Source organism: Pristiophorus japonicus, chromosome 1 (assembly GCF_044704955.1).
Source record: "Pristiophorus japonicus isolate sPriJap1 chromosome 1, sPriJap1.hap1, whole genome shotgun sequence".
Taxonomy (NCBI): domain Eukaryota; kingdom Metazoa; phylum Chordata; class Chondrichthyes; family Pristiophoridae; genus Pristiophorus; species Pristiophorus japonicus.
The window spans coordinates 71,911,767-71,931,359 of NC_091977.1; the positions used below are offsets into that span (position 1 = coordinate 71,911,767).

Genomic DNA, 19,593 nt, shown 5'->3' on the forward strand with positions numbered 1-19,593 from the left:
ACTTAGTGTCATCCGCAAATTTGGAGATACTACATTTAATCCCCTCGTCTAAATCATTAATGTACAATGTAAACAGATGGGGCCCCAGCACAGAACCTTGCGGTACCCCACTAGTCACTGCCTGCCATTCTGAAAAGTACCCATTTACTCCTACTCTTTGCTTCCTGTCTGCCAACCAGTTGTCAATCCACTTCAACACACTACCCCCAATCCCATGTGCTTTACCTTTGCACATTAATCTCTTGTGTGGGACCTTGTCGAAAGCCTTCTGAAAGTCCAAATACACCACATCAACTGGTTCTCCCTTGTCCACTCTCCTGGAAACATCCTCAAAACATTCCAGAAGATTTGTCAAGCATGATTTCCCTTTCACAAATCCATGCTGACTTGGACCTATCATGTCACCTCTTTCCAAATGCGCTGCTATGACATCCTTAATAATTGATTCCATCATTTTACCCACTACCGATGTCAGGCTGAACGGTCTATAATTCCCTGTTTTCTCTCGCCCTCCTTTTTTAAAAAGTGGGGTTACATTGGCTACTCTCCACTCCATAGGAACTGATCCAGAATCTATGGAATGTTGGAAAATGACTGTCAATGCATCCGCTATTTCCAAGGCCATCTCCTTAAGTACTCTGGGATGCAGTCCATCAGGCCCTGGGGATTTATCGGCCTTCAGTCCCATCAATTTCCCCAACACAATTTCCCGACTAATAAGGATTTCCCTCAGTTCCTCCTTCTTACTAGACCCTCTGACCCCTTTTATATCCGGAAAGTTCTTTGTGTCCTCCTTAGTGAATACCGAACCAAAGTACTTGTTCAATTGGTCTGCCATTTCTTTGTTCCCCGTTATGACTTCCCCTCATTCTGACTGCAGGAAACCTACGTTTGTCTTTACTAACCTTTTTCTCTTTACATATCTATAGAAGCTTTTGCAATCCGTCTTAATGTTCCCTGCAAGCTTCCTCTCGACTCTATTTTCCCTGCCCTAATCAAACCCTTTGTCCTCTTCTGCTTAGTTTTAAATTTCTCCCAGTCCCTGGGTTCGCTGCTATTTCTGGAAAATTTGTATGCCACTTCCTTGGCTTTAATACTATCCCTGATGTCCCTTGATAGCCACGGTTGAGCCACCTTCCCTTTTTTATTTTTACGCCAGACAGGAATGTACACTTGTTGTAGTTCATCCATGCGGTCTCTAAATGTCTGCCATTGCCCATCCACTGTCAACCCCTTAAGTATCATTCGCCAATCTATCCCAGCCAATTCACGCCTCATACCTTAAAAGTTACCCTTCCTTAAGTTCTGGACCATAATCTCTGAATTAGAATTCCACCATATTATGGTCACTCTTCCCCAAGGGGCCTCGCACAACGAGATTGCGAATTAATCCTCTCTCATTACACAACACCCGGTCTAAGATGGCCTCCCCCTTAGTTGGTTCCTCGACATATTGGTCTAGAAAACCATCCCTTATGCACTCCAGGAAATCCTCCTCCACCGTATTGCTTCCAGTTTGGTTAGCCCAATCTATATGCATATTAAAGTCACCCATAGTGGGAGTGGGAGGATTAGGTGGTGATGGGTAATAAAGAGCAGGAGGAAGTTGCAGAGATGGGGATAGATTGAAGTCATGGAGAGATTTGAGGATGAACACAAGGCTTTTATATTCAAAGTGTTGGGGACAGGAAGCCAACATAGGTCAGCAAGGACAGGGATGATGAATGAGTACGATTGAGCATGGTTAAGGATATGGGTAGTTGCATTTTTAACAAGTTGGGTTTTACAGACAATGAAGTTGGTAGACCAGCAAGGCTGATATTGATGAAATGGAGTTGAAAAGTAAGACAAGCATGGATAAGACTTTTCGTGGTAGTGACGGTGTCATTGGGGTGGAGGTGAGTAGTTGTAGTGATGGATTTGTTAGCTTTGGGTTGAACAGGATTCCAAGATCTGGTTCAGCCTGAGCGAGTTCCTGGGGAGTAGCATTTAGAGTGGGGAATGTAAATGATGGCTTTGACTTACCAATGTTAAGTTGGTGGAAAATTTGACTCATCCATGACTTGATGTCAGGCAGTGATGCCTCCTCTGTGTTTGGTTAGTGCTGCTGAGCTGGTGACTGACTTAAGTTGTGGAGGCGATGATGGCCCCATTATGGTGTCTGGTACAGTAGTGGTGCAGTTATTTGAAGTTTGTGAAAAATGGGTGACATTGCAGTAACTATCTGGTTTTATCTGATTACAACGTGAACTAGTGTTGCAACCTTCATTGGTACTGAAAGGAAGAATAGAAAAATTACTTGGTAACATCTATTTTTAAAATTTTGCATGCTTAGCCAATCAATGCAGACAACGGTTCTGGGGAAATCTGGTTCACATGTTCGAATCTGATAAAACATAAGTTGACATAGTTACTGCAATTTCACCAATTTTTTCAAGGTGTGTATTTCGAGAGAAGAGTGTAAGAAAGTGGTATATAAAGACAGAAGGAAAAGATGGTTTTATGAACCCGTATGTGTGCAGCTCCCCGCTCAATGATGCAGTTGCTAATTAAGTGGCATGTCAATTGATCACAAATTAGCAACAAATCAGTCGGCCATGGAATTGTGGTATTTGGAAAAAATAAATCTTTTCATTTCTCAGTCTTGGATTCAAAATACAGCCAACCAGCTCCTGGGTATACATTGTGCTCTTCTTGAACAGGCCACTAAGGGGTGCACAAGAGGGCACAATCAATTTTTCTTTTCTCTATTCCTGTGGAAAAGCACTGGCCTCCAGTTAGCATCTTCCTCAAGCTAGCATGTCTGAAATTGTGACCTTGGGGAAGCAACGACCCACTGTTCTGCTGTACTGGTGCTTCGATGAACTGTGCCACCACATTGCAGTTATATTTTGAATGCATTCTTTACATACTCAGTTGATCATTCATTTTGTGATATACAGATACAATGACAACGGAGCTCAATTTTTCATCATTGATCTCCTTGCCCAGGGCTAGCAGAAAAGCTACATACTTATGAATATGGTGAAATGCTGTAGCTCTATCAGTATTGTATAGCTGTTAAAACTGAACAGTAAATCATTTAATGTAGTTTGTCATTCATGCAGCATTGATCGAGCCATTGATCTGATTTCATCACGACTGGCTCCATTTTCTAACGGTTTCAGTGGCGGCCATTTTCTCGATTACTATTTTTATAAAGGTTGTGGACTAACCCTTTACTGACCACACGGGGGCGGTAGATATGCAATTACTTTCAAACATGATTTGTTTTTTTATTAGGCAAATAGCAAGGCTGTCTATTAGTCATAACTATTCCAGGTTTTCTGCTGGCGGATTTTATTTCTGTGTCTCTTTAACACAACATAATGCTGGCAAAGGAATAAAAAGGGGAGAAGCTTCCATGAATATGTTTATAAAAGTGTGTACACTGCCTCTAAACTAAGGTTTATGTTTAGATACGAGCTATTCCTTTTCCTAGGTTAGTGATGTTGATCCATGAATTCAGAATTGCAGGTGACGCATTGGTGGTCATTTTCCAACATTCTATAGACTCTGGATCAGTTCCTATGGATTGGAGGACAGCTAATGTAACCCCAATTTTTAAAAAAGGATGGAGAGAGAAAACAGGGAATTATAGAACAGTTAGCCTGACATCGGTAGTGGAGGAAATGTTGGAATCAATTATTAAAAACGTAATAGCAGTGCGTTTGGAAAGCAGTGACAGGAGATCGGTCCAAGTCAGCATGGATTTATGAGAGGGAAATCGTGCTCAACAAATCTTCTAGCATTTTTTGAGGATGTAACTAGTAGAGTGGACAAGGGAGAACCAATGGATGTGATGTATTTGGACTTTCAAAAGACTTTTGACAAGATCCCACACAAGAAATTGGTGTGCAAAATTAAAGTACATGGTATTGGGGGTAATGTATTGATGTGGATAGAGAACTACTTGGCAAACAGGAAGCAGAGAGTCAGGATAAACGGGTCCTTTTCAGCATGGCAGGCAGTGATGAGTGGGGTGCCGCAGGGCTCAGTGCAGGGACCCCAGCTATTTACAATATACATCAATGATTTAGATGAAGGAATTAAGTGTAATATCGCCACATTTGCAGATGACACTAAGCTGGGTGGCAGTGTGAGCTGTACGGAGGATGCTAAGAGGCTGCAGAGTGACTTGGACAGGTTAGGTGATTGGGCAAATGCATGGCAGATGAAGTATAATGTGGATAAATGTGAGGTTATCCACTTTGGTGGCAAAAACAGGAAGGCAGAATATTATCTGAATGATGACAGATTAGGAAAAGGGGAGGTGCAACGAGACCTGGGTGTCATGGTACATCAGTCATTGAAAGTTGGCATGCAGGTACAGCAGGTGGTGAAGAAGGCAAATGGAATGTTGGCCTTTATAGCGAGAGGATTTGAGTATAGGAGCAGGGAGGTCTTACTGCAGTTGTACAGTGCTTTGGTGAGGCCACATCTTGAATATTGTGTACAGTTTTGGTCTCCTAATCTGAGGAAGGACATTCTTGCTATTGAGGGAGTGCAGCGAAGGTTCACCAGACTGATTCCTGGGATGGCAGGGCTGACATATGAGGAAAGACTGGATCGACTAGGCTTATATTTATAAGAATGAGAGGGGATCTCATAGAAACATATAAAATTCTGACAGGATTGGACAGGTTAGATGCAGGAAGAATGTTCCCGATGTTGGGGAAGTCCAGAACCAGGGGTCACAGTCTAAGGATAAGAGGTAAGCCATTTAGGACCGCGATAAGGAGAAACTTCTTCACATTGAGAATTGTGAACCTGTGGAATTTTCTACCACAGAATGTTGTTGAGGCCAGTTCTTTAGATATATTCAAAGGGAGTTAGATGTAGCTCTTACAGCTAAAGGGATCAAGGGGTATGGAGAGAAAGCAGGACTGGGGTACTGAAGTTGCATGATCAGCCATGATCTTATTGAATGGTGGTGCAGCTCGAAGGGCCGAATGGCCTACTCCTGCACCTATTTTCTATGTTTCTATATTACAATCCTGTCGGCACCTTTCGTTTAGTACTGCCGTGGAAACAACAGTCGATATAAACCGATGAAAGCTTTAGTTACCAACTGTCACATGCATGATACACATGGAAGGCTGTTCAGTGTGTGATGTTTCTTTTACTCTGTTTAGTTCATGCTGCTGTGTTATGTGGGAAGACGGGGAAGAAATAACTGATTGGCACTGTCGACCAACATGACCTGGCAGATCTTGCTACTGACTTGTGTCGTGTCCTGATAAGAGTTTTGATGATAGTTGTGGCTTTCTTTTGCAGTGGCTGAATCTGTGAATATTATCCTGCTGAGTTTTGTGAAATGAATGATCAGTAAAGAAAATTTGTGCTCAGCAATTGTTTGGCAAAAGCAGAATAATCGATCAAGTTAAGCCAGGAAAGTAGGATGAAAATAAATACATTTAAATTAGTTAGCCAATTTTGGGGGAAGAAATTAGTAATAATTTCTTGGCGTAAAGAGAGATTGTTTGGTATCAACTGCTAGGAGGGCTAGTGGAGACAAAACATTAACGATCTATGCAATGATGCTGTATGATGTCATGGGTGATTTTGGATAGTGGGTGATGAGCTTCAGTCGGCTGAAAGGCCAACTTTTGACTTTTTTTTATAACAACTCAAAAGAGTTGTACTATTTCCACAGAAAAATTGGGTTTGAATGATTGCCAGCAGGCTACAATGTTGATGTGACAGCATACTGTGGTTTGAGAGCTTGTGCATGCATAGTAAAGCCATTCGTTTGGATTGAGTACACATCCATTAGCTTTCTGCCTCCACCACCCTTTCAGGCAGTGAGCTCCAGACCTCCAACACCCTCTGGTAAAGAAATTTCCCTTCATATCTCCTTTGTACCTCCCACCAATTACTTTAAATCTATTCCCCCTGGTTGTTGACCCCACTGCCAAGGGAAACAGGTCCTATCCACTCTTTGCAAGCCCCTCATAATTTTATACACCTCAATCAGGTCTCCCCTTGGCCTCCTCTGTTCCAAAGAAAACAGACCCAGCATCTCCAATCTTTCCTCATAGCCAAAATTCTCCAGTCCAGGCAACATTCCTGTAAATCTCCTCTGCACTCTCTCCAGTGCAATCACATCTTTCCTACAATGTGGTGACCAGAATTGCACACAGTACTCCAGCTGAGGCCTAACCAGTATTTTATACAGTTCAAGCATAACCTCCTTGCTTTTATATTCCATGCCTCGACTAATAAAGGCAAGTATTCCAGATGCTTTCTTAACCACCTTATCTACACGACCTGCTACCTTCAGGGATCTGTGGACCTGCACGCCAAGATCCCTTTGTTCCTCTACACTTTTCAGTGTGTTCCCTTGCCTTGTTAGACCTCTCCAAATGCATTACCTCACACTTATCCGGATTGAATTCCATTTGCCACTGTTCTGCCCACCTGACCAGTACTTTGATATCTTCCTGCAGTCCGCAGCTTTCTTCTTCATTATCGACCACCCAGCTTATTTTAGTGTTATCTGCAAACTTCTTAATCATACCCCCAACATTCAAGTCCAAGTCATTGATATACACCACAAAAAGTAAGGGACCCAGCATTGAGCCCTGTGGAACCTCACTAGATGCTGCCTTCCAGTCACAAAAATACCCATGAACCATTACCCTTTGCTTCCTGCTTCTGAGCCAATTTTGGATCCAACTTGCCACTTTGCCCTGGATCCCATGGGCTTTTACTTTCGTGACCAGTCTGCTATGTGGGACCTTATCAAAAGCTTTGCTAAAATCCATATACACTACATCATATGCTTTGCCTTCATCGACCCTCCCTGGTTACCTCCTCGAAAAATTCAATCAAGTTAGTCAGATACAACCTTCCCTTAACAAATCCTTGATTAATCCTTGTCTTTCCAAATGAAGATTTATCCTGTCCCTCAGGATTTTTTCCAATAATTTTCCCGTCACTGAGGTTAGGCTGATTAGCCTGTAATTACTCGGTCTATCCCTTTCTCCCTTTTTAAACAAAGGTACAACATTAGCAGTCCTCCAGTCCTCTGATACCACACCTTTAGCCAGAGAGTACTGGAAAATGATGGTCAGAGCCTCTGCTATTTCTTCTTTTGCTTCTCTGATTGGCTTGGGATATATTTCATCCAGGCCTGGAGATTTATCCACTTTCAAAACTGTTAAGGCCCCTTAATACTTCCTCTCTCTCTATGTTTATTTAATTTAATATTTCACATCCTCCCTCATTGCAAAGTCTGCATTGCCCCTCTCTTTTGTGAAAACAGATGAAAGGATTCATTCCCTCTCTTTATTTTGCTTTCTGTACATGATTTCTGTATAAGTATTCGAATTTATACTTCCTGGTTTCGACTCTGCGTGCCTAAGTGAGGATTCTTCAATCTGATTGGTTGAAGAGGCAGGCTGTTGTTTTACTGCTCACATACGCCACTGATCCCCTGTAGTGGGCGCGTGCTGAAAAGGATCTGAAGATGAAAGCATGAACTCCTTCCTGCATGGAGTATTCCTCTTTGGCTTGGTTTAGTAAATCTTGCTTCTGAATCAGAAGGTTTTAGATTCAATCCCCTCTCCAGGACTTGAGCCCATAATCAGACTTTAATACAGTACTGAGGGAGTATTGTGTGGTCAGAGCTGCCATCCTAGCTGAAATGTTAAACCATCTTGGATGAAAATTGATAATGTCCAAAAAAGTCTGGTCTCCTGGCCAACATTTATTCCTCCGCTCACACCATGAATAACAGATTAACTGGTCATTCATCTCATTGTTTGTGGAACCTTGCTATATGCAAATTGGCTGTGACTATACTTCAAAAACAATCCATTAGTTGGAAAGCACTTTGGGATGTCTTGAGGGCATGAAAAGCACTTTATAAATGCTGTTGGTGCCGTTTCCTGCTCTCGCTCTGAACTAGAAAATGTAATTCACTTTGCTTCCAATTTCCACCCTTCTCTCACCTTCACATGGTCCATCTCCAGCTCTTCCCTTCCCTTCCTCGACTTCTTTATCTCCATTTCTGGGGATAGGCTATTGACAGACATTCGCTGTAACCCCACAGCTACCTGGTCCACACTTCCTCCCACCCTGCTTCCTGTAAGGACTCTGTTCTATTCTTCCAGTTTCTCCATTTCCGTTGCTTCTGTTCTGACGACACCACCCTCCATACTAGTGCTTCCGATATGTCTTCCTTTTTCCTCAACCGAGAATTTCCCTCTACTGTGGTTAACGTGGGCCTCGACTATTTCCCACACTTCTGCTCTCCCCCCTTCCCCTCCCTCCTAGAACCACAATAGGGTTCCCCTATCACCCCACTAGTCTCCACATTCTATGGATCATCTTCTGCCACATCAAGCGTGATCCCACCACCAAACGCATCTTTCCCTCCCCTCCCCTTTCAGCATTCCGAAGGGACTGCTCCCTCCACGACACCCTGGCCCACTCCTCCATCACCCCCTGCCCTTCCCACGGCACCTCCCTTTTACCTCCTCCCTTCCCACTGTCCAGGGCCCCAAACACTCCTTCCAAATGAAACAGCGATTTACTTGTACTTCTTTCAATTTAGTGTACTGTATTCGCTGCTCACGATATGGTCTCCTCTACACTCATAGAATTGTAGAATAGTTACAGCATGGAAGAAGGCCATTTGGCCCGTTGGGCCCGTGCTGACTCTCAGCTAGCTCCACTCACCCGCCCATTCCCCATAGCCGTGAAATTTATTTTCCTTCAGATACTTATCCAACTCCCTTTTGAAAGATAAAATTGAGTCTGTCTCCACCACCCATTCCAGATCCTAACCACTCGCTGTCGCCTTTGGTTCTTTTGCCAACCATTTTAAATCTGTGTCCTCTGGTTCTCGACCCTTTTGCTAATGGGAACAGTTTCTCTCTACCCTGTCCAAAAACCTCATGATTTTGAACACCTATCAAATCTCCTCTCAATCTTCTCTGCTCCAACGAGAACAACTCCAGTTTCTCCAGTCTATCTACGTAACTGAAATCCCTCATTCCTGGAGGCCTTCACATCATTCCTAAAGTGTGGTGCCCAGAATTGGACACAGCACTCCAGTTGGGGCCGAATCAGTGGTTTATACAGGTTCATCATATTTTCCACCCTTTTGTACACCAGTCCTCTATTTATGAAGCCCAGGATCCCGTAAAACTTTTTAACTGCTTTCTCAACCTGTCCTGACACCGTCCACGATTTATACCCCCAGGTCTCTCTGTTCATGAACCCCCTTTAGGATTGTACTATTTAGTTTATATGTCCTCCCCTCATTTTTTCTACCAAAATGCATCACTTCGCACTTTTCTGTGTTAAATTTCATCTGCCATGTGTCTACACATTTCACCAGCCTGTCTATTTCTTCCTGAAGTCTATCACTCGCCTCCTCACTGTTCACTATACTTCCAAGTTTTGTGTCATCCAGAAATGTTGAAATTGTGCCCGGTACACCCACATCCAAGTCATTCATATATATCAAGAAAAGCAATGGTCCTAGAACCGACCCCTGGGGAACACCACTGTATGCCTTTCTCCAGTCCGAAAAACCACCGTTCACCACTACTCTCTGTTTCCTGTCACTTAGCCAATTTCGTATCAATGCTGCCACTGTCCCTTTTATTCTATGGGCTTCAATTTTGCTGGCAAGCCTATGTACACTACGTTAACCGCATTACCCTCATCAACCCTGTCTGTTACCTCATCAAAAAACTCGATCAAGTTGGTTAAACACGATTTGCCTGTAACAAATCCGTGCTGGCTTTCCTTAATTAATCCACACCTATCTGCATGACTGTTAATTTTGTCCTTGATTACTGTTCCTAAAAGCTTCCCCACTACCGAGGTTAAACTGACTGGTCTGTAGTTGCTGGGTTTATCTTTACACCCTTTTTTGAACAATGTTGCAACGTTTGCAATTCTCCAGACCACCGGCACCATATCTATGTATCTATGGAGGATTAGAATATTATGGCCAGTACCTCCGCGATTTCCACCCTCTATTCACTCAGCATCCTCGGATGAATCCCATCCGCTCTTGGTGATTTATCTACTTTAAATACAGCCAGCCTTTATAACACCTCTTCTTTGGCAATTTTTATCCTATCAAGTGTCTACTATCTCCTCCTTGACTATGTCTATGGCAGCATCCTCTTCCTTGGTGAAGACAGATGCAAAGTACTCATTTAGTACCTCAGCCACATCCTCTGCTCCATGCATAGATCTCCCATTTTTCCCTAATTGGCCCCACCCCTTCTCTTACTACCCTTTTACTATTTATATGCCTCTGGAAGACTTTTGGATTATCTTTTATTTTGGCTTCCATTCTATCCTCATACCGTCTCTTTGCCCCTCTTTTCTTTTTCACTTCTCTGACAGAGTCATAGCCTGATTCTCAGATATATTTGCGACCTGACAGCTGTCATACATGCTCTTTTTCTGTTTCATCATATTCTCTATCTTTTTCGGCATCCATTGCGCTCTGACTTTAATTGCCCTACCTTTCCCCCCATTGGGAATGTACCTCGACTGTACCCGAACTATTTCCTCTTTAAAGGCAGTCCATTGTTCCATTACAGTTTTGCCTGCCAATCTTTCATTCCAATTTAAACTGGCCAGATCCGTTCTCATCTCACTGAAATTGGCCTTCTCCCAGTTAAACATTTTTACTCTAGATTGCTCCAAGTCCTTTTCCATACCTAATCTAAACCTTATGATACTATGATCACTGTTCCCTAAATGTTCACATTGGGGAGACCAAACGCAGATTGGGTGTCCGCTTTCTGAACTCCTCCGTTCAGTCCTTAAACGTGACCCCGAGCTTCCGGTCACTTGCGACAATAATTCTCTGCTCCACTTCCACTCTGATCTCTCTGTCCTCGGCCTCTTACACTGTTCCAACGAAGCTCAACGTAAGCTCGACGAACAGCACCTCATCTTTCGTTTAGACACTTTACAGCCTTCTGGAGTCAACATCGAGTTCAACAATTTCAGACCATCTCCTCAGCCCCTTCCCCCCACCCCCATGGCAGCTGTTGATGATTCTGCCATTTCCATTTCCATAGACTCATCTTTTGTTTATTAACTTGCCCCATTATGATCACTTTTTGCTTTGCACCATTATCCCCTTTGTCTCTTAATCTGTTCTGCCTTCCACCCTATCACAGACATTCCATTTTTGTTCTTTCCTCCCATCCCCCCTTTCCCTGTCCCTAAACTTGCTTAAAAATCTGTCACAGTTCTAACTTTTCCAGTTCTGACAAAGGGTGATTGACCTGAAATGTTAACTCGCTCTCTCTCCACAGTTGTTGCCTGATCTGCTGAGTATTTCCAGAACGTTCTGTTTTTATTTCAGATCTCCAACATCTGCAGTATTTGCTTTTGTTATAAATGCTAGTCTTTTTCAGAACATAAGAACATAAACATAAGAATTAGGAGCAGGAGTCGGCCTTACGGCTCCTCAAGCCTGCTCCGCCATTTAATACGATCATGGCTGATCCAATCATGGACTCGGGTCCACTTCCTTGCCTGCTCCCCATAACCCCTTATTCCCTAACCGGTTAAGAAACTGTCTAGCTCTGTCTTAAATTTATTCAATGACCTAGCTTCCACTGCTGTCTGAGGCAGCGAATTCCACAGATTTACAACCCTCTGAGAGAAGAAATTCCTCCTCATCTCAGTTTTAAATGGGCGGCTCGTTGTTCTAAGATTATGCTCCCTAGTTCTAGTCTCCCCCATCAGTGGAAACATCCTCTCTGCACCCACCTTGTCAGGTCCCCTCATAATCTTACACGTTTCGATAAGATCACCTCTCATTCTTCGGAATTCCAATGAGTAGAAGCCAAACCTAGTCAACCTTTCCTCATATAAGTCAACTCCCCCATCTCCGGAATCAACCTAGTGAACCTTCTCTGAACTGCCTCCAAAGCAAGTATATCCTTTCTTAAATATGGAAACCAAAATTGTACGCAGTATTCCAGGTGTGGCCTCACCAATACCCTGTGTAACTGTAGCAAGACTTCCCTGCTTTTATACTCCATCCCCTTTGCAATAAAGGCCAAGATTTCATTGGCCTTTCTGATCACTTACTGCACCTGCATACTAACCTTTTGTGTTTCATGTACCAGGACCCCCAGGTCCTGTGGTACTGCAGCACTTGGCAATTTTTCTCCATTTAAATAATAAATTGCTCTTCGATTTTTCCTGCCAGTGCATAATCTCACACTTTCCAACATTATACTCCATCTGCCAAATTTTTGCCCACTCGCTTAACCTGCCTATGTACTTTTGCAGGTTTTTTGTGTCCTCCTCACACATTGCTTTTCCTCCCATCTTTGTACCATCAGCAAACTTGGCTACATTACACTTGGTCTCTTCATCCAAATCGTTAATATAGATTATAAATAGTTGGGATCCCAGCACTGAACCCTGTGGCACCCCACTAGTTACTGATTGCCAACCCAAGATTGAACCATTTATTCCAATTCTCTGTTTCTGTTAGCCAATTCTCTATCCATGCTAATATATTACCCCCAACCCCGTGAGCTTTTATTTTGTGCTGTAACATTTTATGTGGCACCTTGTCAAATGCCTTCTGGAAATCCAAATACACCACATCCACTGGTTCCCCTTTATCCACCCTGTTCATTACATCCTCAAAGAATTCCAGCAAATTTATCAAACATAACTTCCCCTTCATAAATCCATGCTGACTCTGCCTGACTGAATTATGTTTTTCCAAATGTTCTGGTACTGCATCTTTAATAATGGACTCCAACATTTTCCAACCACATCTGTTAGGCTGACTGGTCTATAGTTTCCTACTTTTTGTCTGCCTCCTTTTTTAAATAGGGGTGTTACATGTGCAGTTTTTCAATCTGTTGGGATTTTTGTTGAATTGTTCTTTGCAACTCCAGATTTACACTGCCGGCAAACTCTGGAAGCATTTACACAGCAAAAATCCAGAGTTTGCGACTGTTTCCTAATGTACCTTAGTGAAGTTTCATGAGGGAGTTTCTATGTGCACTTATACTCCCTGATTTGAATTATTCCAGTCTTCATGAGGATTGATTATTTGGATCGTTACCAGCTATAGCAACAATATATAACCATATATATTAAAGCTGGTGATGACAGGTGATAGATTGATCGCATCAAGCTGTTTCAATCTTGAATAAAAGAGGTGAATAACTGAATCATGACATGCAGTAGTGTTATTGATAAAGCTGCTAAGAAACTTGTGTAACATTTAAACTGCTGAACACTGGATCTGTCACAATCTCTTGGAACTAAAAAGAAAGACTTGCATTTATATAGTGCCTTTGAGGACCTCAGGATGTCACATCACATTGTTCTCAGTCCGGCTGAACGTCTGCATAATCTGAAATTGGGATGTCCTTTTAATGGAAGAGTTTTAAAATGTGCATAATGGAATGTATAGATTTGGTTGAGAATTTCCAGGCACTGAAATGATGCTGACTGCACCTGAGCATACTGATGAAAGGTCTTGTCAACTATAATGGTGTCTGTATAAAAGAGCATATATTTAAATTTTCACTTTCTGTTTTTATTATTTTACAGATCGGAATTATTGGTGGATCAGGACTGAGTGACATGGACATTTTGGAGGAAAAGACTGAGAAATATGTGGATACGCCATTTGGAAAGGTCTGTTATTTGTGCTTGTCCATCCACTGCTGTTGTTGGTTAAAACAGTTGTATGCTGAATTATGGACCCACATGTGATTGTTAAGATGTCGCTCTTTGAATGGAAAGAGTGGAAATATATCCTATCTGGTTTCCTTCTCTTCCCAAGGCTTGTACAATGCTTCCATATCTGTAAAGGATCTTTTAATACTTCTCTCAATTTCCACAGAAAAAGCTTGTCTTATTTGGAATTTTTTTTTTTTTGTCCTTCTTGCACTCTCCCATTTTCTCATTCATTCCTTTTTTCTTTCATCCTCTGATCTCTGTTGAGGTGACCTTGGTAGTGCTACTCTGAACTTTCCTCCCTTCCTCCAAAATTGCAAATATCCCATTCTACCTGCTGTTCCTCATCACTCTGTTGAAATCTAGATTCATTGCTCTGTCTCCGTCTTTAACTTATTCTTCCCTGAGATTTCAAATCTGTTCTCCTTTCTGTCACAATCTTCAAGCTTCACCTCAGCTTTGCATCACCTGATCACGGCTGCTTTTACGTCGTCTTCTCTTTTGCACTTTTCTGATGGATGGGGCAGTCTGAGCTGCTGATTTCTCCATGGCTGCCATCGTTACTGTTCTATGAGTGGACAGCAGAATGTTTGCTTCACCATACTGGATCTTCAGTATGTTTTTTTTTAACTCCCATCTTTTCCTCCTCCGCAGAAAGTTTCCTGCTGCCAAGCAGTCCTTCTCTGTCTACTTCTCCAACTAAAACCTGGCACAATAAGGAACTGTGGGGCCGAAATTACCCCCCGCCCGAAATGAGTCGCACCTACCGCTCCTTGAAGTGTTGCATTGGGGCGGACAATCCGGAGAAATTCAGTTTTATGGGCGATGTTTCCGGTCTGTGTGGTGTTGGTGTGGGGAGAGGGGCAGAAGTGCGGTCAGATCGGATTAGCCGCCACTAGCAGGGCGGAAGTGGGAGCGGGTCGGAGTGGCCGACGCTCGAAGTCATTAGCGCCGTGCTGATAACGTCATTGCGCTGGCGCGTCACAACATCCCTCTCCTTCAGTTAAAGGGGAGGGCCGCTGCAAACTCTGCAGCCAAATCTGTGGCAAGCACTGGGGCACCAGGGAGGGTTTCGGGAGGGCCAGTGGCCTGGCACCCAAGAAGGGGTGCCAGGCTGCCTGTTGGTGGCCTGGCCGAATCTGTGGGCATAATTGTCGTCCCGACCTGGCAGTCAGCCGACAAAAAAAAATAACATGGAGTCGCCGGCAGTGCTACTTCCCCTTTAAGGGCGGCCTTGCCGCCCAGCCACAGCAAGGGTACTGATAGCAAAAGTTGTCGGGGGCACTGGCCAGCAGCGCCGCTCCCGCAGGGCAATTTTGGAAAGGGGTTGCCGCCTGTCGGTAAGGGGTTGGCGCGTGCACGAAGCAGTGGGGAAACTGGTAGAGCGGTCCCCTACACCACTCCAAAAGTAAAGGAGGATAATATCAAAAATGGCGGCCCCTCTGCAGCGACTCGTCAGCCAGTCCGCACCGACCCACACTGCCTTATAGAAAGGGGCAATTTCAACCTGATCAGGTTGGATCTTCTCACCATCCTGTAGTATGTCAGTGCAGTGCTTCATCACTAGCTACAGAAAGAAAGATAGAAAGAAAGGCTTGCATTTATTTAGTGCTTTACACCAGACATTCCAACGTGCTTTACAGCCAATGAAGTACTTTTTGAAGTGTGGTCAATGTTGTAATGTAGGGAAACACGGCAGCCAACTTGTGCACAGCAAGATCCCACAAACAGCAACGAGATAATGACTAGATAATCTGTCTTAGTGATGTCGATTGAGGGATAAATGTTGGCCAGGACATCTGCTGTCTTTGAAATAATATCATGGGTCCACTTGAGAGAGCAGGTTTAATGTCTCAGCCAAAAGATGTCACCTCCGACAGGGCAACATGTCCTCAGTACTTCACAGGACTGTCAGCCTACATCTTGTGCTCAAGTTGCTGAAGTGTGACTTGAACACATGACTTTCTGACTTAGAGGCAACACTGCTTCCACTGAGCTACGGAAGAAAGGATGGGGTGGGGGGGAGGATAAATATAAAGTACTTGCAAAAATGCTACTCTGGTCCTCAGAAGAATCACTGACACACACGGCCCAAGGCTTATGCTGGTGATCAATGATCAATACGCATTGCAAAAAGAAATCCCCAGTTTATTTTATGTATGTTCATGACGCAACAAACCTCGAGATATGGCTACATGCAACCTACTGCAGGTACATGCACACATCATTTTATGAACTAGTGGATATCAAAAAGTGCCCATAGGCTTTCAGCCTACCTTACTAACATTTGCACAGATTGAATATCATCTCTAGGCGTGTCCTAGGGGGAATGACAATTACTACAAAACACAGTATACCTTGCTACAATCTAATAGCTACTAATTTTCAGGAGCTGCTGCTAACGCATTGAACAACATTCATGAATTGGCTTGTAATTTTGGCACTTCTCAAATCTAAAATTCCATTGTAGATGAGTTAGTAGTGCTCAGAGAGAGACAACAGACCTCTTAATGCATCAGTCCAACTTGTTCCCAACATAAGCAGTTAATGTCAATGGAGAGCCACAGTTACTTAAATGCAACTGAAGCACATTCTAAGCCACAAATATAAAGCACTTTTCAATTTATTATTTTAGAACCTCTGTTGTAAAGCTGTTAGCTTTATGCTAAATCTGAGCCACTATAGCCATTAATTTTACAAAATATTGGACAAGTTCCAACCATGAATAACTGATCTGAATTTAAAGGAATTCCCATCCAGCTTCAGTATTCTAAGAAGTAGCGCTATTTTAATAAAGTATTTATTGTGGTGAACCATTTTCATAATCTGTTGCTTCATCACACCAGTCACCTCAATAAGAATGTCAAACTATTAGAGCTAAAATTCTATGGATGTGAAAATCAAAGAATCTTTTCAGTGTTTTCTACATTACAACAGTGATTACATTTCAAAAAGTACTTAATTGGCTGTAAAAGCGTTTTGGGAAGTCCTGAGGTCGTGAAAGGCACTATATAAATTCTTTCTGTCCTTCCTTGCTTGCTTTTTTTATTTTCTTCCTTTCTAGAAGGACTGCTTGGCAGCAAAAACATTCTGTGGAGGAGGGAAAGATCATTTGCTACACAATCAAATGGAATAAATATTTACCTTTTGTGTTGCTTTAGCCGATTTTTTTTTTTAGTTTTACCTGTTTGATATTCAATTGGGACAAATCAGTCCAGGTGCTGCTGAAATCATGCAGTTTACACAGAAGAAAATTTGTTCTAAGTGCTCAATAAACCACTGCAAAAAAAAAAAACCTCCATCCTGTTGATCAAATTCTTCTTTTTCTGCATTTTGTTTCTTTACGAGATGTGTGGAATGTTTCCAGTTAGAAGTGTATAGTGTGCAACAACACATCCTTTATTCAGAAGCTCTTTGTATTTAAGATGCTCTTTGTATTTAAGCAAGACTGTCTACTTCAGCTGGTCTGACTCACCTCACATAGTTCTCATATTTTCACTGCTGTTTTTCCTCTTTGGTGGAGTTCTATAGTGAGCTGCTTTTAATGCTACACGCAGTGCATGTCAATTGCTGGGAGCATTTGTTTATACACATTTCTTTCTCCTGTATTATAAGAATTTCATATATTTTTATCAGGCACAGTTTGGGCTGTAGCTTTACGATAGTGATTTGATGTCTGCTTCAATTGCTTGGATGGATTTTGCCACATATTTAGGTCTAGTCATAGCGACCTCAAGGAGATGTTTTACGTGCTCTTACCTGTTGACAGTGATGAGCTAATAATGACCGCAGTTCTCTGAGAAAATTTACAGCAGTACAAAAGCTTCTTTTGTATCAGGGCTGGTTAATTCAAATTCCAGGAGACTGCCATCTTTGAGCTGGTTCCTGCTGTTTATGCTGCTAAATACAACAACAACAACAACTTGTATTTATATAGCTCCTTTAATGTAGTAAAATGACCCAAGGCACCTCACAACAAAATTTGACACCGAGCCACATAAGAAGAAATTAGGGCGGGTGACCAAAAGCTTGATCAAAGAGGTAGGTTTTAAGGAGTGTCTTAAAGGAGGAAAGAGGTACAGAGAGACAGAGAAATTTAGGGAGGGAATTCCAGAGCTTGGGGCCGAGGCAGCTGAAGGCATGGCCACCAATGGTTGAGCGATTAAAATCAGGGATGCTCAAGAGTCCAGAATTAGAGGTGCACGGATATCTCTGGAGGTGGGGGTATTGTGGGGATGAAGGAGATTACAGAGATAGGGAGGGGCAAGGTCATACAGGGATTTGGAAACAAGGATGGGAATTTCAAAATCGTGGCATTGCTTAACCGGGAGCCAGCGAGTACAGGGGTGTTGGTGATGGGTGAATGGAATTTGGTACGAGTTAGGACGCCTGATCCTATTAGACCCTTTCTTTTAAGCATCTACGGCTGCTTTTATATTGCGCCGCGATACGGATGAGTGACACCAGCTCCTGAAGTGTGAGTCTCATGCTGCCAACTGTAGCCTGAAAGTCACTTTGTTGGGGAGCTGACGTCACTAGCATGGAGAGGTGCTCGTGCAATGTAAAAGCAAGTTACAAATTTGCCAGCTGGTTAAGGGAGCTGGATTTAGTGATGTAAAGGATGGGAGCAGGCTCATGAATGTTGTCGCATTCCAAATTAATAGTAGGCCGATATAAAAGTCGCTTAAAGGAAAAACTTGAGCAGTTGTTTTGCTCAAAGGGAGCAATTTGGATAAAGGGACAACTGCTTCCCACTGTGATATGCTTTAACTTTTAAAATACTTTTATTTTGATTAAAAAGTGTTTTAAATTTATGGTTATGTTAATCGAGTTACCCTACAAATTGGTTAGTGATGTAGTGTTTATTTTGAATTGGGTATAATATGAACCATGCACAAGATTTATTTTCTAAGGATCTAGGGGATACACCCCAGTTAAATTTAGATTGATACCTGAGTGCATTTTCCAACATTTTGGAATAGACTTTGATATATATGTAAATATTTTATAATGTGCATCCGACTAAATTATGAGAAACTAATGGATTTCAAAGAATATATTCCACAGGAACTATTTAGAGTTAATAACATGGGCACATGATATTTTTCAGTGCTGAAAGTTAGTGATTTGTAACTTATTTGCTCACCTTCTATCTGCTCCAAATGAAACATCACTATAAGATTTTGGATTAATTTAGAGTATCTAACTTACCTTTCATTTGTGGATGCCGAAGTTGCTGAAGAAAGGTGTATGAAAGTAACCCTATCTGCTGACGCACAGGGCCCAAGTTTCCACAAGAAAAAAAACGGGCGCCCCTCCGAGCTGGGCGCCCGTTTTTCACGCCTAAAACGGCGCCTAAAAAAATCCTCGGTATTCTCCACCGACTTACAGGTCCTGTGGCACTCGGCGCAGCCGGCACGAGCTGTGGGGGGGGCGGAGCCAGGTCCCTGCGCTGAAAACAGTGCCGGGACCTCTGCACATGCGCGCTACAGTCGGCACGCAAGTGCAGTAGCTCCAGGCGCCGAACTGTGTGGGAGGGGCCCGAAGCACGCAGCCCCTCGCCCTGGCCCAATGGCCTCACTGGGGCTGCGTGAATGAGGCTCCTCCCACGGCCAGCTCCTGCTCCCCCCCCCCCCCCCCCGCCGACCAGACCCGACTCGACACCCGCAACCCCCCCTCCCCCAGCGACACCCGAGACCCGCTCCCCTCCGCCCCAACCCGAGACCCGCTCTTCCCCCCCCCCCCACCCCGACCCGCTCCCTGCCCCGAGGCCCGCCCGCTCCCCCCACCCCCGACCCGACACCCGCTCCCCCCCCCCCCCCGACCTGACACCCGCTCCTGTTCCCCGAC

General features: G+C 43.3%; 1 protein-coding gene across 1 annotated transcript in view; it reads left to right on the forward strand.

The window, feature by feature from the left end:
• mtap (methylthioadenosine phosphorylase) overlaps positions 1–19,593 on the forward strand; it is a 306,586-nt gene that overhangs the window by 23,792 nt on the left and 263,201 nt on the right. The window contains exon 2 of the mRNA XM_070857020.1: positions 13,615–13,701. Coding sequence (XP_070713121.1) covers positions 13,615–13,701 — 87 coding nt within the window. The remainder of the gene's footprint in view (positions 1–13,614; positions 13,702–19,593) is intronic.